Source organism: Rhinolophus sinicus, linkage group LG04 (genome assembly GCF_036562045.2).
Source record: "Rhinolophus sinicus isolate RSC01 linkage group LG04, ASM3656204v1, whole genome shotgun sequence".
Classification (NCBI taxonomy): domain Eukaryota; kingdom Metazoa; phylum Chordata; class Mammalia; order Chiroptera; family Rhinolophidae; genus Rhinolophus; species Rhinolophus sinicus.
In genome coordinates, this window is record NC_133754.1 from 45,087,658 (window position 1) to 45,112,997 (window position 25,340).

Consider the following 25,340-nt stretch of genomic DNA (forward strand, 5'->3'; position numbering starts at 1 on the left):
GTGAGGAGGGAAAGAAGAGTAAACATTAGAAGGAAAAAAATTCAGAGTACAAAAAAAAAGTAAAACTAAACTTTCATTTTAGTTAGATTTGACAGCAACTGCTCATTGGGTAGTGGCTGAGTACATTCATGTCATCAGGAATAAGATGTTAGTTGGCTTAGTGGCCAGGGTTTTGGAAAGTAGCAGTACCTGGTACTGTAAAGAAGGGGAATTGAGTTTTTTGTTTTTTAATCTGTCTCTCAAAGCGTTTCCATTAACATAATTCTTTGACCCACCAGCCATTAGAAAATTCTCCAAACTTGTGGCCATAGTTAGTCCCCATAAACAGAGTTTGAGTTATTTCAAATAGTGTAGTCATATGCAGGTGGATGGGAAGATGTGTAGGTAGATGGCCCTGACTACAGTTAGGACATAGATAGTGTATCTGAAGTGAGGGTAAAATAGGCAGTTTCTTGGAATTTGACTTTGTACTTACGAATGTGAGTTGGAGCTGACCAGTATGTAAGAGAAGTAACCTTACTCAGGGCCTTGAACAATAAACACATTAATACACTTTATATTTTGCTTATCAAAATTTTGCAATATGGTAAAATTAAAAGTGTTTTTTGTTTTCATTTCTAAGGTACATCCAGGTTATGGATTTCTTTCAGAAAACAAAGAATTTGCCAAATGTTTGGTAAGTTTGTAATGAACTGTTAACTTATAGTTCAGAAAGCCGTATAATTGTGTTGCTTTTGTAAATGTGAGTAGTGATGAATTGTAGAATTTTAATTGACCCAACAATTCTTTGAAAATAGTTTGTGAAAAGAGCAGAGTTTTTATTCTGTTACCTATCTTGATTTGAAAAGTAAAAATGGAAAAGTTATAAAATTGCCATTACACCTAATGAGTGACAGCTAGTTTGTTAAATATTGCATGGACTTTGACTTTTAAATTTGTAAACTTCAGATTTTTAACTAAATATATCAGTGAGTCCAGTGATTTATTAATTATTATACCATGGGCAAGGCATGTGAAGCCAGAAGTAAGATTTTACTTTTTCTTTTTAATGGCATATGGTGACATTTAATATCAAATCTTTCTACCTTCTCTATTTTGGGAAAAGTATTTATTTATTTTTTTAAAACAATCTGAGTATTCTTCTGATAGCACAATTCTAGTTAGGTGAATTAACCTTATTTGCTATTAAACTGATTTTCCAGGCGTGTTTAGTACTGAAACCTTAGTTTTCAGGTACTAAAATATGATTATGAATAATGTGTCCAAAAGCTCATTAGATCAATTGTCCTAGGTATTAAGTTATCTTAATTTATTATTCTAGTATGTTATACTTTGTTTCTGGTGGTGTATTTTGTTCTGGTATGGATTCAAAATTATTTATGAATATAATTTTCTAGGTAAAATTTCCAGTCAAAATCTGTAAATTTAATTTTGGAACAATTCTTAAGATCATAGAGTTCTAGCTTAGAATTATCTATTCTAACCAATTTATTTTATAGATTAAAAATTAAGGCCTAAAGAGGGTGTGATTTAAGATCACACAGATGGTGATAGTAACAAGTGTCGGGAGAAGGTGGATTTGATGGAACTATCCAATGGTCCAAATTTACCAGGTTTTATGCCTTATATTCACATTTTCCTATTTACACCCTTTTTTATTTTTTATCTTCTTGTCTGAAATTTTTGGCTGAGGTTTTGTCATTATGTAAGAAACAGATTTGCATATAATACTTACATTTAAATGTATTTGTACAATATACTGCGTTAAATTTAAGTTTTTATAGGTGAGGAGTCTCTGAACTATGATCCGTGGGCCTGTTTGTAAATGAAGTTTTATTGGCAGACAGCCATGCTCATTCATATACGTGTGGTCTGGGGCCGCTTTTGCTCTACAGCCGCAATGCTGTGTAGCTGTAGCAGAGACTGAAAGGCTTGTGAAGCCGAAAATACTTACTGTATGGCTCTTAAAGTTTGCAAACTTCTGGTATAAATGAGTATCTGAGTCCCAGAGACGTTAAATGACACGGTCAAAATATTCATTCATGCATTTTTTCATTCATTTAAAAAATGCTTATTTAGTATCTATGTTCAGGGCATTTGAGAAGTATATAAAAATGAATCAGATGTGGGTCCTGCTCATGAGAAGCTTGTAGTCATGTTGTGGAAAATAAGACAAGTACACAAATGACTTCAATTCAGGAAAGAAAATATTACGAAGGAGTTCAAATTCTCTGTAAATGAAGATAAGAAAGATGATTTCCATTAGGGGTTTCATGTTAGAGAAAAGAGTGTAGCATGTATGACTACCTTCCTTTGTCACTGATTTTCTTTCTAATCTTATTTCTTCCATTTCCTTTTATCAGCGCTGTGACTCAGCCAAGCCAGACTAGATGCTATTCCCAAACATGGCTGGTTCTTTCCTATCCATGCCTTTCATCACTCTTTCCCCAGTGGGCAAACCTGTTCTCTCCTCCCACATTTCCAATTACTGTGTGTCCTTAAAGGCACTATTCTCATGTTACCTCTACCAGCACAGTTTTCCATATCCTTCGGGTGAGAAGTAATCCCTTTCCTCTGTCTTCGAGAGCATTTAATTTTTCCCCCCAGATTTCTTATTTGGTATACCACTTTCCATATTATGTTAAAATTGTTTCTGTATTTTAATGTCCTCTTGAGACAAGAGACTTGGTCTTATTAGTGTTTGTTTCCCTTTTGTTAGCTATCCTAACGATTTCTACCTAGTAAGTTTAATGAATGTTATGGAAGGATTAAATGAATGTTTTTAGATGAAGAATTATGAAATAATAACCTGCAAGAATACTTTCTGCCTATCAAAAAGGACTGTTTGTAACTAGAAAACACAAAAATTGTGTGTTTTTGTTTACTATGAATATATTCAGCTAGTGCTTTTTTGGGGGGTGCGTCATGGCAAGATTCTTATCTGGGATATAATTTTCCCACCATTAAAGTCTTTAACCCTTGGAGTGTTCCATTTAAAATGCTCCTGTTGGAATATCTGGTTATAGATGGTAAGTTCATGAAAATAACACAGTGAAAATAAATTGTTTACAGATTTTATGTCATATAAACATTGTTTGTGTGATTGGTAACTAACCATTGAAGTTTGATAGTTATTATTCCAAACTGGATATATTCTTAGAAACCTGATTTCCAACATAGTGGTGATAGATAACCATGTTAGTGGAAACTTTTGACAAGGAACATTAGTAGAAGATGGAGTTTTTTTTTTTTTTTTTAAGTTTCATATGATGCAGTTGCCTTTATTGTAATAATATATCTTTATGTTTGAAATTTAATCAAATATGGAGCTTCCCCCCCCATTAATTTCTGATTGTGTTGTTTTTATTGCTGTTCAAAGACCAGCATAATATTTATTTTGTTTATAGGAAATCTATTTGTGCTTTATGTGATATATTACTGTCTTCAGTGAACAATGGTGAATAAAAATGATTTGTTGAATTTTTTTCTGAATTTATAATATATATTTGCTTTAGAAAGTACACAATAAACCAAATGTAAAAGAATGCTAAACTTTGTAAAGTTCCTTCACAAGACTTTATTCTTTATGCTTAATTTACACTGAGATCAGATTACATACAATCTCTATTGTATATTATTAAGATAAACTCATATCTTGTTTGTTTTTGCTTAAATAATTCAAAAATGAACTGTTAACAAAGTTACAAATAATCCTCATAAAGAATAGCAATTTTCAGTGATTTTAATGTACCAAGCAAGCAGATTTTATTTCCAAGTTTTTTCATTCTGTATTTCCTCTCTGGACTCCTTGTATTCTGAGCAGTAAAGGAACCCTGATGAGAGGCTGCGAAGACTGTTAGAATTAAGAAAAGAAATTCTTAGAATTTATGAAAGAGCTTTGAAAGTTGAAACTACTCCTGGAAAAAGGGGATATTGGTTTAAAGGGATTTCATAATATTCCTAGTTATCTTTCTGGTTTATATATATATTTTCCATATTATATCATATTTTAGTGCAGCACAACATTATAAGTTACAGTAATTAGTTTATGTGAAATTTTTTGTTAGACTTAATAATTTGCGTTTCGTGTTTGTGTCTTATCCATGTATTTAAAAGGTGTGTGTATATATGCATGTAGATTGTGGGTTCTATCCAGAATGCTCAGCGTTGAGGGTATAAAAAGGGAACTCTGCAGCAGAAAGCTGAGGTTTGATGAATGTATTCTTTTATCTCCTTTTGTTGGAGACTTTTTGCAAGATAAGGAATACAACTATTGTGAAAACAATAAAATGTAATTTTTTTATCCATTGGATTAAACAAAAATTTAAAAAATAGCTATAACATCCAGTGTAGGCAAGTGTACAGGTAAAGTGTCTTCTTGGGAGTGTAAATTATTTCAGCTTTTTTTGGCCAGAAATTTGTTAGTATCTATCAAAATTCAAAATGTATATATTCTTTGACTTGACAATTCCACTCTTAAGAATTTCACCGGTAAAGATATACTTTGAAAATATTCATTGTAAGGTTGTTTATAATAGCAAAATTTGGAAATAGCTCAATTTTTTCAAATGAAGAGAATGACACCTACCCTGCAGAGTTGTTATAAAGATTAGAAACAACATATATAAGGAACTTAGCACAAAGTCTGGCACTGCCTGGCAAATCACCTTAATCATTATAGGTGTTAATAATTATTAATTGATTGGATGATTAGAGCTATTGAAGAGATTTTAGGAGTATAAGGTAGTTAAAATTAGTGTTTTGGGGAAATTTATCTGATAGTTTTCATGTATATTTTGGGAGTATAGATTTTTTTCCCTGTTAAGGAAATTAATAATTTGATGTAATTATACTACTACTGTGTTTCCCTGAAAATAAGACCTAGCTGGACAATCAGCTCTAGTGTGTCTGTTGGAGCAAAAATTAATATAAGACCCTGTATCATATATCATATCATATCATATCATATCATATCATATCATATCATATTATATAATACCGGGTCTTATAGTAAAATAAGATCGGGTCTTATATTAAGCATTAGAGCTGATTGTATGGCTAGGTCTTATTTTTGGGGAAACATGGTATGTACATAAGCATGATACTGTAGTTTACAGAACACTTTGACATATATGAATTTATTTCGTGCAACCATTGAAGCTGGATATTAACTCTGTTTAACAAAAAGAAAACTGAGACTCAGGTGCAGTGACTTGCCCACAATCACACTATGCTAGTAAAGTAGCAGAATCAGGACTTAACCGAGGATGGCTGACTGTAAGTACAGAGCACTTTTAAAAAATGCTATATTGGAAAAACAGCACTCAAATAGCAGCTGAATAGTGAAGACCAGATAACTGTAGGGAAGATAGCCAAAGCCCATAGAAATCTTTCCTCCCACTTTAATAGTAATATAAGCAACATAGGCAACACATGATCAGTTTGTACGAAAGTGACTGTTGTGTGGATAGAAACTATTAGGTTGGTGCAAAAGTAACTGCGGTTTTTGCAATTGCTTTTCACTTTTTAAACCGCAATTACTTTTGCACCAACCTAACAGAAGAAAGCCTTTTGCTAGGTCATTGGTCTATAGTTATGAGGTTGTAATCCATGGTGTGTCATTATAGTTGTGAAGTGGGTTTTAAGTACTTTGTAACTAATGCTAAAATTCTGAAGTTAGCAAGTTTACCAGTGATTTTATTTAACAATGTTTTTGTTTTTAGAATAGTTTAGAGTGGATTTAAAATGATTTATGTGATACTGTATTTACTCATTTGAAAAAAAAAATTTTTTTGAGTAGGAGAAAAGGAGAGGCTTAGAACTTGCAAGCCCAGAGTTGTATATTTTATAAATGTAGGCTGTAATATGGGTAGCTCATGGAAGTATGCTTTGTGCATGACTTTTTTATGTGTGTCATAGCTTAATAAAGGTTGAGAAGTGTTACTACAATGTATTTTGTAGACAACTAGTTTGAAGTACATAAATTTTCTTAAGTACATAAATTATTAGAATTTCCATTTTGGACAGAGATCTTTGATTTTATAATTAAAAATTTTAATTTTTGAGAACCCTAAAATTTTAAGAAATTTAAGTCATGTGTGTATATTGAAAAATAAGGTTTCCTCCATTTGTGAACCTCTGACCCCAGCCCCCAGTTTAAACCCCTAGAGGCTACCATTGCTACCATTCTCTGGAGCACACGTGTGCTTACAGTTTTGTTACAGATTTGTTATATAGGGTACTCTTATTTGCTGAACTTGGGTTTTATTTGTTTATAAGAAAATAACTTTTTTCCCTTCCCCCAGGCTCTTAAAAATAGATACGAAGTATCTACCCACAGATACACTTGTCCCTTTCTCATTTAATCTTCATGAGAATCTGTGATACATTATTTTTATTCCTGATTTTATAGAACAGAACAATAAATGCCATGCCCGATGTCATATAGCTAGTAGATGAGAGTATAGAGTCCAACAAAATGACTATATGATTATAAATCCCATGTTCAGTAAATGTTCCAAACTGCTTCTAAGATGAATTGGAACTAGACTGGATTGTTAGTGGTTTTTCAAAAAAATTGATTCCTTTAGCTGGCACCTATTTTTGCTATTGCTTTTTTTATCCCCTATCGGTGTACCATTGTTAAAGTCTAAAACAATTATTTCTTTTGTTTTTATGATCTCATGATCTTGGATGCCAGTAATGTAACTGTCTTCACTTAGATTTGCTGACTTTATAAATAAAATACTTGAGTGAGCTGGTAGAGCTGTAGAATTCAGTCATTGATTGATACCTTTTACCTCTCGTAATATTCTTCTGTTGAACTAATGAAGTCTCCCTGGATATAGAGGAGAAAGTTCGGTGACTCCCTTCCTTTTGACAATACTTTTGTAATGTATTTCTAATTGTGACTCTTAAATATGTCATGTTCAAAAGAATTTATGAAAACCTATGAAAGAAAATTCGTAAAACCCTTCTAACAGAATGTCCTTTGAAATGTTTGGGGACATGTTTCTTTTCCTGCATTTTGGATTACAGTTCAATTTATAGAATATTTGTTGAAGAATTTAAAGATGACAATGAGTAGACATGCTCTAAAGTGGAGACCTGAAAATAAAAAAATCTTCCTTTATTTTTTTTAGGGAGTCTTGTAAGGATGTAGATAAGGCAAATACATTTAGAGTTGTGTGGTTTTGGGGAGTGGTTTCAATAGGGAAGTTAAGAATCTGGGATTTCTTCCCTTTAATTGAGGTTAAAACAATTTGGATTTAAAATTTTTTTAACAGAGAATTTCTTTCCTTTTCTTTTTTAAAATTTTATTGGGGAATATTGGGGAACAGTGTGTTTCTCCAGGGCGCATCAGCTCCCATTAGCTTCAGTTTAGTTGTAGAGGGTGCAGCTCAGCTCCAAGTCCAGTCGCCGTTTTCAATCTTTAGTTGCAGGGGGTGCAGCCCACCATCCCATGCAGGAATTGAACCAGCAACCTTGTTGTTGAGACCTCGCGCTCTAACCAACTGAGCCATCCGGCTGCCCCAATTTGGATTTTATACTCTAGTTTTCGTTCTGTCTCTTCTTACTGTCTACTTGCAGTTATTAACAGTCTGGAATCAGAGTTAAAATTCTTACTCTGGCACTTCGTAGCTAAGTGATCTTGGACAAATTGCTTAATGTTTGACTCTAAAGACTCAAGTGTCTTGAACTTGATATGTACTTCTGATTGGATGATATGTACTTCTCCACCTGACTCTTTATATTGGAAATATGCCTCTTGTAGCTAACCTGTAGTTGGGTCATGCTTTTTTGATCATTCTGATAATCTGTATCTTTTAATTATAGTGTTTAGTCTATTGTGTTTTCATTTGCCTCTGTTTATTTTCTTTAATAATAGCTTTATTAAGATAAAATTCACATACCATAACACTCTGTTTAAAGTGTATAATTCACTGATTTTAGTATAGTTATGGAGTTGTGTAACCATCACCACTGAAATTTCAGTAAAATCTGTTAACATTTAATAAAGTGTTACTGATGTGCCTGGGTTTATGTCTACCATTTTTATTGTTTGTTTTTTGGTTGTTTCCTATTTTTCTCTTCTGTTTTTCTTTCCTGTCTTCTTTGGATCACTTTAATGTTTGAAATTCCATTAAAATTTATCTGTTGTATCTATTTTTTACATTTTTTAATGTAAAAATGTGCGATTTCTAGGATTACAATATGCATCCTTAACTTTCTGTGTTCTACTTAGAGTTAATATTATACCAGTTCAAGCGAAAATGTAGAAATTTTGAAATTATCTTATCATCATTTCCTATAATATGGTTATCACATATATTTCACATGCACATCTTATAAATTCCATGGGAAAATGTCATAATTTTTGCTTTAAAATGTTTGAAGAGAGGACATTTCCTTCATTAAAGATCCAGATATTCAGTTGAAATTAAGAATGACTTTTATTTTGGTACATTTTTAGGGTACACAGAAGAATTATTGTGTTTTTTAATTTTTTATTATGTATGTTTTTAACTGTAAATCCTATATAACAAAATTTACTCATATCACCATTTTTAAGTGTACAATTCAATGATATTAAGTACATTTACCTTGTGCAACAATCACTACTATTAATCTCCAGAACTTTTTCATCATCCAAAACTGAAACTATTTTCATTAAACAGTAATTCTCTAGTTCCCCCACCACTACCCCTGGTAACCTCTGTTCTTCTTTTTGTCTTTATGACTTTGTATATTCTAGGTAACTAATATAAGTAGAGTCATACAATATTTATCCTTTTGTGTCTGGCTTATTTCACTTAGCATACTGTCCTCAAGCTTCATCCATGTTAAATCACGTGTCAGAATTTCATTGCTTTTTAAGTCTGAATTATAGTCTAGTGTATGGATGTACCACATTTTGTTTATCCATCATCTGTTGATTGTCACCCAGCTTGTAAACAAGTACGTAGATGGCTGAAATCATGCTATTCTTTTGCATCACTCAAGAGGCTTTCAGTACATACTTGTTTTCTCTTTGTTAGGTGAGAAAAGTTGCTGAATTAAAATTTGGAATTCTGGAAATAAATGTAGAAAGGGCACTTTGAGAAGCCTCTCTCTGGTTTTATGTTGTAAAGCTATTTTTAATTTATAGTAACTTTGTGGTCTCTTAAATTTTATTTTCATCCATTTATTTTTATGTAATCCCTAAATTTAGAATTCAGTAGGAAAGATTTTCTTTTTGTTCTAGTAAGGTAATAGATTGAGGATATTGTTGGATTAAATGAAGTTATGTTAATTATCATCGTTACATATAGTTAATGATTCTTGTTGCCCCAAATATGTTCTAAAATTAAACTTTTAAGTGCATGCTATCTAAAGTGGGCAAAGAGGCAGAAATAATGAGGTGATTGCTGGACCTTATCTAAAGATACTGTTACAAGATTCCTGAGGCACAGTATGTGATATGCTCATTTGCTAAGTAGAATATTCTTTTCTTGTCTGTGCGCACTTCCCAACATACTTATGGCATATTTATGTGCACCCCTGTGTTTGTACATGTGTGTATTTTCTTAACTTTTTATTCAGTCCTTCACATGCTAGTTGTTGAATACAGGTGTTATGAGAAATAAGAACATATCAATTAATAAAAATTGTGTTTTGCACTTCTTAACCATTATATTTTATTTATAAGAAAATGTTTTGATTAATAATGATAGCTTTAGAGATGCTGTTGCTGATTAGAATGCACAATTTACATAAAATATGTTGGCTGTATAGACAGAATTGGTTATACATTTATATATTAGTTATAAAATCAGTATATTTCACTAAGGTAGCACACATTAGCTTGGTGTTTGATATTATTGTATACTGGCATAATATTTAGGAGGCTAACTTTGTTGCACTACTACTGGAATACATATTTAAAATCAGTTTAAAAATAATTGTTGAATCTGGGTGATGAATAATGGAATTCATTATACCTCTCTGTCTACTTTTGATTATGTTTGAAACTTTTCATTAAAAAAATCTATTAAAGGAAATTCATTAAGCCCCGAAGAATGTTTTTCTCTATCCTATATTGTTTTGGGAGGCCAGATTATTGGAGAGCATATAATGAATTCAGGGTTAATTTGGTTGTCTTGAAGAATACATATGCATAAGGAGATTTTAGTCATTGTCTTTGAAATGTTTTCCTGTTATCAAAATGTCTGGTTTCATTCTTCTTCATTACTTATACTTGTTATTTTTATGACAAGGAGAAAGAGAACAACATTTTGTCCTTATCCTTTAATATTAACAGAACAGGCACCAAATTAAAATCAAGGTATACTATGTAAAAACATAGTATACGTTTTTTCCAGGTCATCTTGGTTTATCACATCTTGACTCAACTATGGCCGCCATAAAAGAGTTAGCAAAGAAGTACCCTTCTTGTGCCTATGAACTGGTTGTTAGATTAGAGGGAAGATATAAAAGGAAGCTCCTTCCTGGGTGATGTCAGTTACCAAAAAAAAAAAAAAAATAATCCACTGATCAAAGGGTGGATCTAGAACAGTAAGGAGTAACTTTCATTATTTCAGAGATCACATTAAAGTTTTTGTTTTATGTTCCTTGATGGCAAGCTACTTCTGCTAGGACTATCTGTTACATAGGACTGCATTTCTCAAAGAGCTTTTACCATGCTATGTTATGATGTGTGCTTTCATTAAAATCTGCAGGGCACATTTATTGCCACAAGAAATGATAACGTTTTGATTCATTTATGTTTTGCTTATAATAGAATAAGAATTTGAGAAATTAAGTTCGTCATTTGTGATATTACTGTGTTCTATCATTAATTCCCAGCCTTCACAGAATATCCGTTAACACTTGGCCCAGTTTGGAAAAATGATGTCGTATAGTAGGAAGAGCAGCTACCACTGCTGGTAAATATATTTTTTAATTGCAAGGAATTAAACAGGAGAACTCACTTGAGTTCACCTAGCAAAGGGTAGAAATTGATGTGGATTAATTTTGAATGGATTACAAAAATGGAAAAGAAACCATTATTTCATTTACATGAGAGGTTTATCTTGTACCTTCTAGCAAGTGTGGGAAGGTGCCAGACATTGTTCTAGGTACTAGATATAGTCAGTGGTGAACAGACTTAAACTCAGACTAAAATCTGAGTTTTCATGGAGTTATTTTCTAGTACAGGCAGGGAGATAACAAATGAATTAACAAAGTCAGATCCTGATGAGTGCTATAAAGGAAATACAGTGAGAGATGCCGGAGAGCGTTGGTTCCCAGTGTGTTCTGGGACACCTGGATATCTTTCAGAGACTCTGCCAAGTAAAAACTGTTTTCATAATAGTTTTTTCCCCTGTCATTCTCCCATGATTATGCAGTCGAGTTTTCCAGCGGCTACATGGTGTATGTTATCATAACAGATTAATGCAGACCAGATAGGAGAATCCAGCTGTCTTCTATTAAGCCGGATTTTAGAGATTTGCAAAAATGTAAAACATTTCCACTTGTACTAATTTGTTATAAAACTGTTAATTCTAATTAACTTTAAATAGGTTTATTCTTTTATAATTAAATGGTTTTAAATGTCTTCATTTTAATGCTGTAAATATTGATAGATATAACAAGCAAAAGCTCTTTGAGATGATCAAATTTTTAAAACTCTCAAGCAGTTCTGAGCCTAAAACGTTTGAGAAACACTGCCAGAAGGTGAATGGATGGCCTCTTTAGATACAGTGGTACAAAAAATTCTTTCTGAGAGGGTGACCGTTAAGCTGAGATTTCCTAAGAGAAGTGCGTTCTAGGCAGAAAGAGCAAGATTTCTGACTACACTTCCCCAGCCAGCTTACACATTGTCTGGACTTCATTACTTTCATGTCAAGTCAAGACTGTTACTTATTCATCTCTGAATTCCTGTTGTTTACCATCTTACTAGTCATTAATAATTCTTTGCCAATTTTAATGCAATTGCTTATATACATTTCCAAACATGAGACAAACTTCTGGAAGGAAGCTTAATCTCTTTGCTATTCATACCAAGCTAATTTGAAATATATTTTTATTACTTAAAAAAATTAACAAATATTTGTTAGGATCTATTATTTCCTATTCTTTTTGCATGAAAAATCATATATCAGATTTCTATATATATGGATTTTAGTATAAAATGGTTTTGTCTTCCATACCTATTAATGGTGAATTTGTTTTGCAGTTTTTATGCTTTGGAGTTTTAATTTTGGCCTATATTAGTGTAGTGTATAAAGGCTCCGGTTTTTATTATCATTCCTGCTATTATCACCTTTATCACACCATTTAGAAGCAAAAGCAGTTTTAAAAGTGAATAGTAGAGAAAAAAGGAAATAATGAGTGTAGATAAAATAAGGGTACAAGCAACAAGGTCGATAATGACCATGATATGAATGGATGAGATTTTTACCCTTAGCAAATCATTACTTTTTTTTGAGTTTGTACTGTGTGCCAGGCACTATTCTAAGCACTCTATGTATATTAACTCATTTACTTTTCATAGTAGACCTACAAGTGGCTAGTACTATCTTCACTTTATAGGTGTAAGAAGCAAAAGGAAGTTGGGTTTAAGCAAGTTGTTCAAGGTCACACAGCTATTAGTGACAGCGCAAGGATTTGAACCCAGGCATTGCCTACACTCTTAACTTCTGGGGCAATGTTACCTTTGAAGAAGAGATTGTACAATTTGTTGTAGAGCAAAACAAAATAAAACCTTAAAATGTTTTCAACTCTTTTTTTTCCTCACCCATCGTTATTTTTTCCCTGTAAGACTATAATTTTATAATTTGTTACAATTTTATAATTATAATTTGTTAAGCCTATTAGTGTCTCTAGCTTGTAGAACTTTTCCAGACCCAAAGGGACTATATTATAAAGAGATTAAAACCAGCAATGGGGATGAACTATAGATATTGAAAGATAATAAATAAGGAATAAGAAGAGAGAAGATAAAACAGTTCTCTCTGAGGTGCCAAAAAGCAACCAATAACACAGAAACATATATCCTCTAGAAGGCAGAGAAAGGTTTCTATCATCTGAGGAAATTACCTGGATAAGTACATTTTCTTCAACGTAAAAGAAAGTCAAATCTCCGGCTTTGTATAGCAGGTATACTTTTGAATGAAAGAAGACTTTGTTAAATGGGTCTTTGATAGGGGAAGGATGAGGACTTGGATTCCTGGTGAACTGATGATTCTCTTGTTTGGGGATTTTCAAATATTATAATTTGTTAAGCCTCTTGGTATTTCTAGCTTGTATAACATTTCCAGTCCCAAAGGGACTATATTATAAAGAATCACCTGTAAAATTATATTTTCACATGTGCTTTTTTCTTTCAATCTGTATATATCTTACGTGTCATCTCTAACTTACAGATTAAGAAACTGAATCAGAAATATAATGATTTTCCTAATCACATACTAATAGGTAATCAGTTCTTTTGACTGAAGTCTATTTTTTCAGGCCCTGAGGGTTCTAAAAAGCTCGAGTTTAGTTGTGCACTATTATATGGAAAATTTAAGTTTAACCAGAAACCACAAAGAGAAAAAAATAATCATTCTTTAAATATTTTTAAGATTTTAATATTATGATTAATTTTTTATGGGCTTTAAGAATCTGCAGTGCTTTTTAGGTCATCAGAGAAAGATAAAATTATAATCAAATGTTAATATTATGAGTGCTTACTGGTATAGTATAATAAATTAACATATTAATACCGTCATTCATTCTAGTGACACATTTATTTAGAAATTTTCATTTAACATTTATTTATTTTAATTATGAAAATAAGTTTAACAGTTAATAGGTATTTGATGTCTGTTCACATTTCAGTTTTGATTTTTCCACTGGATATTGTACATTGGATTATGGTCTATTATATAGTCTATTATAGAATAAACTGTATTTTGTGCTTCAGTAAATGAGCCCCTCCTCATATAAACCAAATATTTTGTTTATTTTGAGATGTAAATCATCAGTTTATATGATTTATAATTTTTTCTTGACAAGGTTCTAAAGTTTTCAGATTCTTGCCAGGTCCCTGGTGAGCTTTAGATCACTGAGTCTAGAATATTTTGACTGAATGAATAAACCAGTAGATTAGTCCCTTGTTGATTATTTTTTTTTTTTTACAACCAAAGCCTACCACTTTTACAATAATGTTTTGCACAATATTTTTCGTCAACGAAGTGTAAAAATTTCATGTTTGTCTTAGCTTTTCAGTCTATGAAGTATTAATGTGGTGACAGGCCTGCTCTGTTACTGTTTTGCAGCGAGCTCTTTTGATTGATGTTGAATTGTGGCTTCCCGTGCACACAGGGTTAAGTAAAAAGGTTGCAGTCATCTAGCAAGCATTTTTCCTTTAATGTGCTCATTAGTGGTGGCAAGTCCAGGTTTCAGCACATGTCAGTAATTTACATTTCATTGCTGAGTGGCTGCCCTTGTTCAAGAGTTGTTTCTAAGCCTGATGAATATATATTGGGAATAAACAGAGTAGATGAATTGAAAGCCAAATACCCTGCCAGGCCTTTCAGTTGGATCTGAAGCTTCCAGTGGATCTCTGATTAGCAATGCATGAAGCAGAATGAACATGCAAAGATGAGGCCTACAAAAGTTGTCACAGGTAGGCTATCCCCTTTAATCCCCTTTTTGTGACCACCTTTACATTTCATCCTTATCAAATTCTCCTTTCACGGCAGCCTTTCTGTTAAAGTGCAAATACTCTGTTAGACCTACTAGGAAGTGAACAATAGAGGATCAACCTGGTTCCTTCACACCCTTCTAACTATTAAGCCAAGTCTGATTGTTATGCACTGAGTCGACTGAAGCAAAGGGCTTGATAGGCCTTACGGCTCCTAGGGACCTCATTATTGCGATTGGGATCTCTGTGGTGATTCCTTCTGGGATTCCGTTTGCCCTCTTTGCCTGATTGGTACCAGCTTGTTCTGGCTTTTGAAAGCTTGTGTAGATCATTAAAGGGTAATCTGTGGAGGCTGTGGTCAGTGTTGCTGGACATAGGGACAGCGCTCACATTGTCTTTGAAATTGAGGTGTTTGGGAAAATTCCCAAGTTTTTTTTTTTTTTTTTTTAGAAAAACTAGATATATTATAATGAAGCATTTTTAGAACTCGGGATTTTATTCTAAGTTACGTCATGCATAGATGGAGTAGCATTAGGAAACACTAGCCTAGCTATCTTTGGAAGATTAAAAATGTAATTCTTTATACATTTAAAATTTATTTCCATATAGATGGAAAATTGGGTTTATTGCAAGAAAGTATTAATACTGCAAGTTGTGTTTGGATGATCTTCTGTTGTCTATTTTTGGTTTTAAAACATTGAATTTAAGAAGTTTTGTTCGGAATTCATGTTTAGAATCAAGAGTGAATTTATGCCTAACAATATGGTATTAAAAGACATTGTAAAATATCAGTACTCAAATCAGATTATTTTATGATAAATTCAGTTGGATATGATTTAGCTCATGGGTCATTTAAACAGGAAGGCATGTTAAGCACATTTTAAGTCGTTATATTAATTTTTTGTTAGCTGGAGTTTTAATAGAGAAGAAACGTGGAGCAGCGTCATCTTTGGAAATTATTTTATGTGCATGAAGATAAAGATATGAATCTTGAGAATAATAGTTTAGTAATGTTCTGATCAGTATTTGTAGCCTTTGCAAAAATGTAATAATAAACTTACCTTCTAGATGACTACTTGAAACTATTCCTTTTGGATGCTTGCCAGATAAAAGCCTCATGGGATTAAGTTCTGGAAAATCACTTGCAAATTTGTGGGGGGATATCAGTGACTTTGAATATTTAACTGTCCAAACTGTCATCTACATACATTCTGTCTCTGCATTGGGTAAAAAAATGAGAAGTTTGTCATCCAGTTAGAATTAAAGGTGACATCTGCTTTTAATTGGTGTTTTATTTTCTTCCAAGTCAGTAAAAATTCAGTAAGACATGAATTATCAAATTTTGCAATGCTAAGCAACTTGTCAAGTGACAGTAAGCACTACCTTGAGCCCTTGTACAGATGGGAAGTGTTAAAATGTTGATTAATTGTCCAGAGTTCTGATTATGGTTTTAGAAGGCTAAAGCTTCTGTAACCATTGCCAGCTTTCTAGTGTCAGATAGTATCCATTTGTTAATTTTGTAGGCTCTTTTCAATTACTGGCAAATTACCTCTTGTATAATGAGAATTTAACTAGTATTAGTGATACTTGGTCTGGTAGACTGAGGATCAGATAAGGCAATGGAGAATTCTTCTGTTTGTCAAGTCTATTTTTTAGTAAACATCTTAAATTCTTTTTAATAGAAAGATTGAAAAAAATCTAAAAGTGAGTTTTAAATGGTATTTTCTTATATGTACTCATGATGTGTTGAGAAGAGAGTATCTGTTTGAATCTTGGCAAAGGAAGCCTTGCATGGGTTCCCTGTTGAAAAAGAAAATTGATGTTTTGTTTTTTGTTTTCACCATTTCCAAACCATTTTAACGTATAAAACATAAAGATAAAGAAATCGGTTTCTTCAAGAAGAACATGTAAAAATAACTCAAGGCTTCAAAAGTTTCTCAGAACTAAAAAAGACCAAAGAAAATATTCCCATCATGCTAAGTACAGTTTACTTTTCTAGTTACTGAAAATTTCTGCATGGTACCAAGTAGTCTCTTTATAGAAAGTGTGCCTTTCAAAATTCAATTGTGAAGATATTCCTTTTTTTTTTTTGCTAATTGTTAATCTGAAAGTGGAGTTTCTCCTTTTCCTGTTTGAATAGATCTGTATATTGGAGGTAGAATTCTGTTTTAAAAGTGGTTAGGACTTGTGGCAACATTTCTCAGATTAGTTTCTTAATAGGACTAGACTTTAGTTTAATTCAGGTTTTCTTTTTTGTTGCCCACTTATGAATATCTGATAAATGTTTTATGTACTAGTTTATTTTTGCTACCAGAAAATCATTGGGTTATTTAATTTGATTCAGAAAGTCTGTCCTGTTCAGTTACATGGATGTTGTGTAGATTTATTTCAACTTAAAAACTAGAGAAGATGCTTATGTAAATTAACTTAATAGTTTTACATATTGTTGATAAGTAGCATCTTAAACCCAAAGGCCCACTTTAGCAGTTCTCATACATTTTTAGAAAATAGTTCAAAAATAGAAACCTTAGATCCTCTAGCTAAATAAACTATACAAAACATAGTCATTTTGATGCCTGATAACTTCAGGGTTCATTGCCCCTGTACATTTTTCAAATTATTTGCTTCTCAATACATAAGGCTTTAATTTACCTCCTACTGACAAACCCCAAATGGGTTTTTAAGAATTTTGAAAGTGGACTGCTATAGTAGTTGTGCTTCAGTGCTGGCTTTGATTGCTGACAGAATTTCCTAAGACACCCCAAATTTAGAAGGATGGGAGGTTCAAGCAGCATATTTTGGGCAAATGCTAAAGTGTTTTTTCCCCCCCAAGATACAGATTTACTGTTCTATAATATTTTTCTTTCCTTAAATCCTGTTTTAATGCCTGTTTATTAAAAAAATAATAATTTAGACAAAGATTTAACCACATTTTTTCACTGTTTTTGTTTGTTTGTATGGTCTTCTTTTAGTTTGAATTTTACATAATAATAAAGTTAAATATTTGTACCTTGAAGAATCCTAAAGCGTAATTATTGCTTTCATAAATAAGTTTGATATTATTAGTAAGTATAATTTATATACTGATGAAGAATACCTTAAACCTGTGTTCTCTTAGGGGTGCTCAAAGTGACTTTCATGTCATTTATTTATACTTGTTGAGTTTTTAAGGAGTAGGGAAAACAGTTGAGACCTGTATTTTACTGGAAAGAAGACTGATGCTTACAGCTAACATTTGAATTGGGATAATGATTTACTTTTTTGGCCCTAAGTACTCTCATGATCTTTTAGGAAACAGATTGTGGTAGACCTGACTTGTTAATCATTTCTGTATTTTCAGCTCAGTTTGGTCACTAATACTTGTTATATTGTTTCTCTTTGCCTCTTTGCATGTAGTTCACTGTTGTTTAAATTACCCAGCGTTCTTTATCATGTGATCCTGTCACTCTATTGACAATTGATTGGATCAGGGATTAGTGTCTGACCCAAAGGCAATCATCTATAGAAGGGTCATGGCCCACGGTATGTGGGTGGGGTAGGTGTGGATGTGTGTGATGGGGGTTTTGGGTAGTGGTGGTGTGCAGAGAAGGTTGTGACATTTGAACTGAAATAACTGAAAGATGAGAAGGAGCAGTGAGCATGTGCAACTCTGGGGTAAACCCTCTCCAGGCAGAGGGACTAGCAGGTGTAAATGTTCTGAGGCAGGAATGAGATTAGCATATTGGACTGAGAGAAAGAAGCTGGTGTGGCAGGAAAGTAATGAATGAGGAGGCATATGGTAGAGGATGGCGTTGGAAAAGTAGGCTCAGGGTTACTGAAAGAAGATGGGATTGTAATCTAAGCAGCTTTGGAGAACTGTTGGGAATTTGAAGCATGTAGTGACATAATGTGATGTACTTTATTACTATAACAAGAATACATATCAGACTGAAGAATTATGTGATTAAAAGTAGTGAATGATAATAGAAGTAGAAAAATTTAAACTATATACTAAATATGACAAGAAACTGTGCCCTAGCAGAAGAGAAGTTGAAGTCTCATGCTGGTCCACCTATGAAGTCCTCACTCCTTAATTTTGTCCTCCTGTTCTTAGGATGCCTCTCTCTGTGAAAGCAAAGCTATCTTCCAATTTATACTTAGCAACTCATCTACTTTGCAGTCTACCCCACCCTTACCTTTAGAGGTAATACCAAGAATCATTCCCCTTCTCACAATGGTTTATGTCCCTAAATCTGGATTATTCATTCTTGAAACACACTTGACTAAGACAGCCCACGGGAACCTTTGACCCTTCAAGTCCTAAGAACATCTAAGGGATAGGTGTGGATACAAAGGGAATAAATGCTGTTCCAGTTTAAGGTGCCTATTATAAATTTTGTCTCCTACGGTATCTTCCCACCAGTGGTAATTACTGATACACTTCTTTACCTTTCTGTCTGGCTAGCAGGCGATGGTTACACCAGACAAGTATGCTTAAATGAATGCTTGTGTGTGGTAGGCGTGCTCGTATTATATTCCAGTGCACAGTTTGCCTCTCCAACATCATTTCCACCACGAATGATTTGTTTATCCCATTATGATCATTTTATCTTCGTTGCCATTTATTGATTTGGGGGTAAATCAATGAAGGCTTAAGCCAGTTTGGGCCATTGAAACATGATGAGAGGCTTTCTTTGGGATTCCTGGGAAAGAAACTTTCTCATTCTTAAGAGAGACAGGCATTAGTGCTCAAGCTTTTTCTTTCCCTCCCTCCCCTCATGCCTTTGGTGAATGAGAAGGCTTGGTGCTGCTGGCAGTTATGTTGTGAGCATGTGGATAACTATCCTAACGACAGAGCTGAGTTACAGGATGGGGCAGACCTGAGAGAATGGCAGAGAAATCCAAAATTGGGAGAGACTGAAGAATTTCTGTCTAAAAGTGTTGATTGGGTATATGTTGGTGGAGGGGAAAGTAGGGATGTGTAATGGGTTAGTAACATTTTGTACTCATAAGAGAGTTATAAATGGCCTCGTGGGGAAGTCAGATGGTGAAATGATTACTTTTGATGAAGGAGTGTCTAGAAAACTCTTAGGCTTTGAGGATTTGATACCCTCAATTCTCTCTTAAGTAGGCATTTATAAATATAAAATCGCTTCTAAGCGATTAAATATAAAATCGCTTCTAAGCGATTAAATATAAATCGCTTCTTAGTCATCTCTGCAAGATGGCTGTTTAGCTGTTCCTCATACTTATGACTAGAATTTCAAACCTTTTTTAGGCCTGCTGCAGCCCGCGCAGCCAGGAGGGCTCAGCCTGAGGGGGAAGGGCGAGGAGATTGAGAAGAGACAGGAAAGCTGGGATCGGGAGGTCCACTGTCCACGGATGGTGGAGCAGTGGTGCAGTCTTTATTTCACACACAGTTTTTATACAGCCTTAGAATAATTGTCTATACAAACAAGTATTAGCAGAACAAGCAGGTATTATTAGAACATTTTGTTTTGTGTATTAGCCAGTTTGTATGTCTGTGGCTACATTAGTGTTATCTTGTTCTTCCTGGGAAGATTGCTGAGGCGAGGCTTCCCATGGGAATGACCTTGCAGGCAGCAAGGCCCTTGTCAGCTCACAGCCCGCTCCCCACAAGGGCAGCGTTTGGCAAGCTTTTTTTGTTAAGGGCCAGGTAATAAACATTTCAAACTTTGCGGGCCACATTATTCAACTCAGTTGTAACTACATAACAGTGCAGTTGTAGTGTGAAAATAGCCCTAGACTATAAATGAAGGAGCATGGCTGTGTTCTAATAAAACTTTATTTGTGGGCACTAAAATTAGAATTTTATATAATTTTTAACATGTCATGAAATACTATTTTTTTCAACTATTAAAAACGTTGGAGAGAAATGGACTATTTTATGGCCTGAGTATAGTGTTTGAAACAGCTGCATATCTGTACAAATATATTTAGTCTAATACACATTTACTATCTTGTTCATAAGGACAGATGTAGTTAGGGCTACTAAAAGAGACTTTGGGTGACGTGAATAAAAAAGCACATGGTACAGTTATTTCTGCTAACGGATGGGGAGTGTATAGTAATGTGGAAAATAAAATACAGGGATAATATACAAGTAATATGAGAATGTGTTGTATAATTTAAATGTATAGGGCCTACTAATTATATTTACCAACATTAGATTTACATTCTGTTTGGTGCATGTCAATCGAGAATGTGGACAATGAATTCAGAAATGTCCACATTTCTGAATTCAGGAATTATTTTTAAAATTTAAAATTTTCTATGGGTAATTGAGAGTTAATTACATTGAAAAAATATATGTAAAGTATATTAACTAATGTAAACAATGTTAGATTTGTAAAATTTCTGGTTTTCCCAAAAGATTTGAGTTATGCTCTGGAAGAGGCAAGGAATTCATTTGTCCAACCCCAAATATAGTGGTTCAGAATTTGGCAGCCTAATGGATACAGAGTTGAAGGTTTAAAACAACGAGGTTTAAAAATACTCCGTTCTCTGGGTGTTTAGCAAACTAATACTTGTCTATTGTTCATGTTTAAATTTATGGATTTAGGTATTATCTTTTGTGATGAAAAAATAGACAGGTAAACATGTAAGAAGGAATCAGAATTATGTCTTATCGTAATGAGATTGGCATAGGAAGAAGGAATTCTTGGAAATAAAAGTAATGGGACATGCGAAATAAATGCGAGAAGAAGTTTTTAGGCAGATACAGAAATTAGTGCTTTTTTCAGTCTGCTCATTTTCATAAAGCTTTCATAAGGTGGGCATAATGTATGTACTCTCTGGTTGACCTACGGCATCTTCCCAAGTTCTTGCAATAGAAACTTAAATTATTTTAAAGAACTTTTTTCTATTTTATTTGGAAATTTATAGATGAGTCAGTTTAAAACAGTTATTTTGCAAATCTATCTTGACCCTTTAACAGTACCGACAATGATTATGATTTTTTTCTTGTTTCACAATATTGTAAGATTCTAATTTTAAATCCATAAAATTACACCTTTTCAGCCTAAGATCATTCCTGTGCTTGTCTCTCATCAAAAAAAACCTTGAAATCAATTTACTTGTTATTAATTTGAAAATTCTCTGCTAGATTGGACAACCATATTGGAAAAGGACTGAATTTCTTTAGGGCGTTGTTACAGGTAACCTAAAAAAGGTAGAAGAATATATTTCTAATTGGTTTCATTTCATGAGGTGTTGGCCTTTATTTCTAAGTTGGGCTTAGCTAGAGTCTTATGATAATTGAATATTGCTCATGGCTGATTAATATTATATCATTAGATCACTGTTTTCTGGTTATATGATGGGTGGGCCTCAGTGTACTGTGAAAATGCCTTGGCACGTCATCCTAGATCATGGATTTCATCTCTGATGGCTGTTGATATGTTCTGATGACATCTAATATTCTCTCTATTCAACTTTGAGTATGGATATTGAAGCCAAAAATTTTAAATGTCTTGAAGTTTATTTGTAATTAAATAGCATTGTTAAGTTAGAATTGAAGTTTTTGGTCAAGTAGAGTAACTACAGTGTCAAAATTGAACTTAAAAAAAATTTTTTTTTTTACTTAGACTTTTATCATTTACATCCCTCACACTGTGTGAACCCCCGTCCCCCCATCCACTATCCCTCTGACATCACACACAGCCATTACATTTCCTCTGTCTCTATTCCTAATGCTGTACTCCGCTTCTTGTAAGTATATACATACATACATATATACATATACATATATATATAAAATTATAGTTGGAATTCATTATTGTTCAGCTTCAGCATCAGGTGTACCAGCAGTGATCAGGCATCTACATCATCCCTGAGGTGGTCTCCCAAATGGGACAAGTGTCCATCGGATACCCTACAAAATCTTTACAACATTATTGATTACATTCCCCAGATTAATTTTCAGAACCCCGTGGCCATCTTTTGGTTACTGACTGTTTTCTAATCCCCTCACCTTCCCCCTTATCCCCACCCCCCTCCCATCTAGCAACCCTCAGTTTTTCCTGTATGTCTCCAAAACTGTTTCTGATTAGTTCATTCACTTATTCTTTTCTTTAGATTCCACATATAAGTGAGATCATATGGTATTTGTCTTTCTCTGTCTGACTTATTTCACTTAACATAATGTTCTCTAGGTCCATCCATGTTGTTGCAAATGGTAAGATTTCTTTCTTCTTTATGGCTGTGTAATACTCCATTGTATAAATGTACCACAGTTTCTTAATCCAGTCATCTACCGATGGGCATTTCGATTGTTTCCAGGTCTTGGCTATTGTGTATAGTGCTGCATTAAACATAGGAGTGCATAAAGTTTTTTGAATTAGAGGTTTGGATTTCTCCGGATAGATACCTAGAAGTGGAATTGCTGGGTCATAAAGTAGTTCCATTTTCAGATTTTTGAGATACCATACTGTTTTCCATAGTGTCTGCACCAATCTGCAATCCCACCAACAGTGCACAAGTGTTCCCTTTTCTTCACATCTGCGCCAGCACTTGTTTGTTGATTTATTGATGATAGCCATTTTGACTGGGGTGAGGTGGTATCTCATTGTGGTTTTATTTGCATTTCTCTGATGGTTAGTGAGGTTGAGCATTTCTTCATATGTCTGTTTGCCATCTGTATGTCCTTTTTAGAAAAATGTCTCTTCATGTCCTCTGCCCATTTTTTAATTGGGTTGTTTGTTTTTTTGGAGTTGAGTTGAGTGAGTTTTTTAAATAAATTTGTGATATTAACCCCTTATCAGATATATCATTGGCAAATATTTTTTCCCATTCAGTAGGATCCCTTTTTGTTTTATTGATGGTTTCCTTTGCTGTGAAAATCTTTTTAGTTTGATGTAATCCCACATGTTTATTTTTTCTCTCACTTCCCTTGCACGAGGGGATATATCAGTAAAGATCTTACTCTGGGTAGTGTCTGTGAAGTTTCTTCCTATATTTTCTTCTAGGAATTCTATGGTTTCAGATCTTACATTTAAGTCTTGAAGCCATTTTGAATTTATTTTTGTATATGGTGTAAGGAGGTTGTCCAGCTTCATTTTTTTGCATGTGTCTGTCCAGGTTTCCCAGCACCATTTATTGAATAGACTGTCTTTACCTCACCGTACATTCTTGCTTCCATTGTTGTAGATTAAATGGCCATATAGGCATGGATTTATTTCTGGGCTCTCTGTTCTGTTCCATTGATCTACGTGTTAGTTTTTATGCCAGTACCATGCTGTTTTGATTACTGTAGCCTTGTAATATAATTTGATGTCAGGTATCGTGATACCTCCCACTTTGTCTTATTTCTCAAGATTGCTGAGGCTATCTGGGGTCTTTTATGGTCCCATATAAATTTTAGGATTATATGTTCTATTTCTGTGAAAAACGTTGTTGGTAGTTTGATAGGAATTGCGTTGAATATGTATATTGCCTTAGACAGTATGGACATTTTAACTATATTAATTCTTCCTATCGATGAACATGATATGTGTTTCCATCTATTTGTGTCTTCTTCCATTTCTTTCTTCAGTGTCTTATAATTTTCTGAGTACAGATCTTTTACTTCTTTTGTTAAATTTATTCCCAGGTATCAAAATTGAACTTTTAAAAAGGAAACATATTCTAAACCACAGTGATTTGTAGCATGAGCAATAGTACTCCAAAACACCTAATAACATGAGTATACTATTTAAAATCTGTCAGAAGTACTTTGCAGCACGTGGCAGTAGTGATAATACAGGTGAATGTGATATAGGCTTTTTAAGGTTTCAAGTGCAGAATAGTTTATCACTTAGAAATTGTATTTAATATTGGTTTGGTATCTGCTTTGCTGGAAACATTTTCAGGTCCATGTAAGAATGTCTCCCATACAAGTCGCATTCTGGTCATCCTGCTGACAAGTCACTTATGTGCAAAATGAAACTTATCCTTGTAATCAAATCTGCTTTTTGGTTCCCTGTTTCAATGAAGTTTTCTGGTCTGCAAACCTTATAGTTATCTTTGACTTCAGCCTTCCCTTGCACTTCCTAATTTAGCCATTCTCCCTAAATCCATCAGTATGTCTATTATTAGTATTACTGCAGCTTTTATCACCACTTTTCTCTCTACTAAATTCCCACTGCTGTTGTGTTAGTTCCTCACTTACTCTTTTCCATCCGGACCACTGACCTCCCTCTGTCTTTCCTCCTTGGAGCCATCTCACTACTGCTGCTAGCTTGATCTTCCTGAAGTGGTTCAGAATTCCTCAGTGACTCACTAGAGCCTGTATTCCTCAAGCTGGCATTCGCAATAACTTCATTCTGTCTGTCTTCCAACACTATCTGTGCTTACCACTCTAATTTCTGTTGTCAGAGGACACTGGGTTGCTGTACAGTTATCTCTCAGTATCCATGGTGGGTTGGTTCCAGGATGACCCGCTCCAGTTCCCAAATCCGAGGAAGCTAAGGTCCCTTATGTAAAATGGCGTAGTATTTGCATATATGCTGCAGCAGGGTATGCCTGCATGACACTTAATTTGTGTGGATTCATATAGTGCTCAGGATGAGATAAATTCAAGTTTTGCTTTTTGGAACTTTCTGGGCTTTTTAAAAAAATATTTTTGATCGAAGGTTGGTTGAATCGGCAGATGTAAAACCTGCGGATATGGAGGGCCAACTATATTGTGGTG

At 33.8% G+C, this 25,340-nt stretch overlaps 1 protein-coding gene across 1 annotated transcript in view; it reads left to right on the plus strand.

Annotated features, from left to right (window-relative positions):
* PCCA (propionyl-CoA carboxylase subunit alpha) overlaps window positions 1-25,340 on the plus strand; it is a 356,645-nt gene that overhangs the window by 67,303 nt on the left and 264,002 nt on the right. Inside the window, exon 6 of the mRNA XM_019754213.2 lies at window positions 623-676. Coding sequence (XP_019609772.1) covers window positions 623-676 — 54 coding nt within the window. The remainder of the gene's footprint in view (window positions 1-622; window positions 677-25,340) is intronic.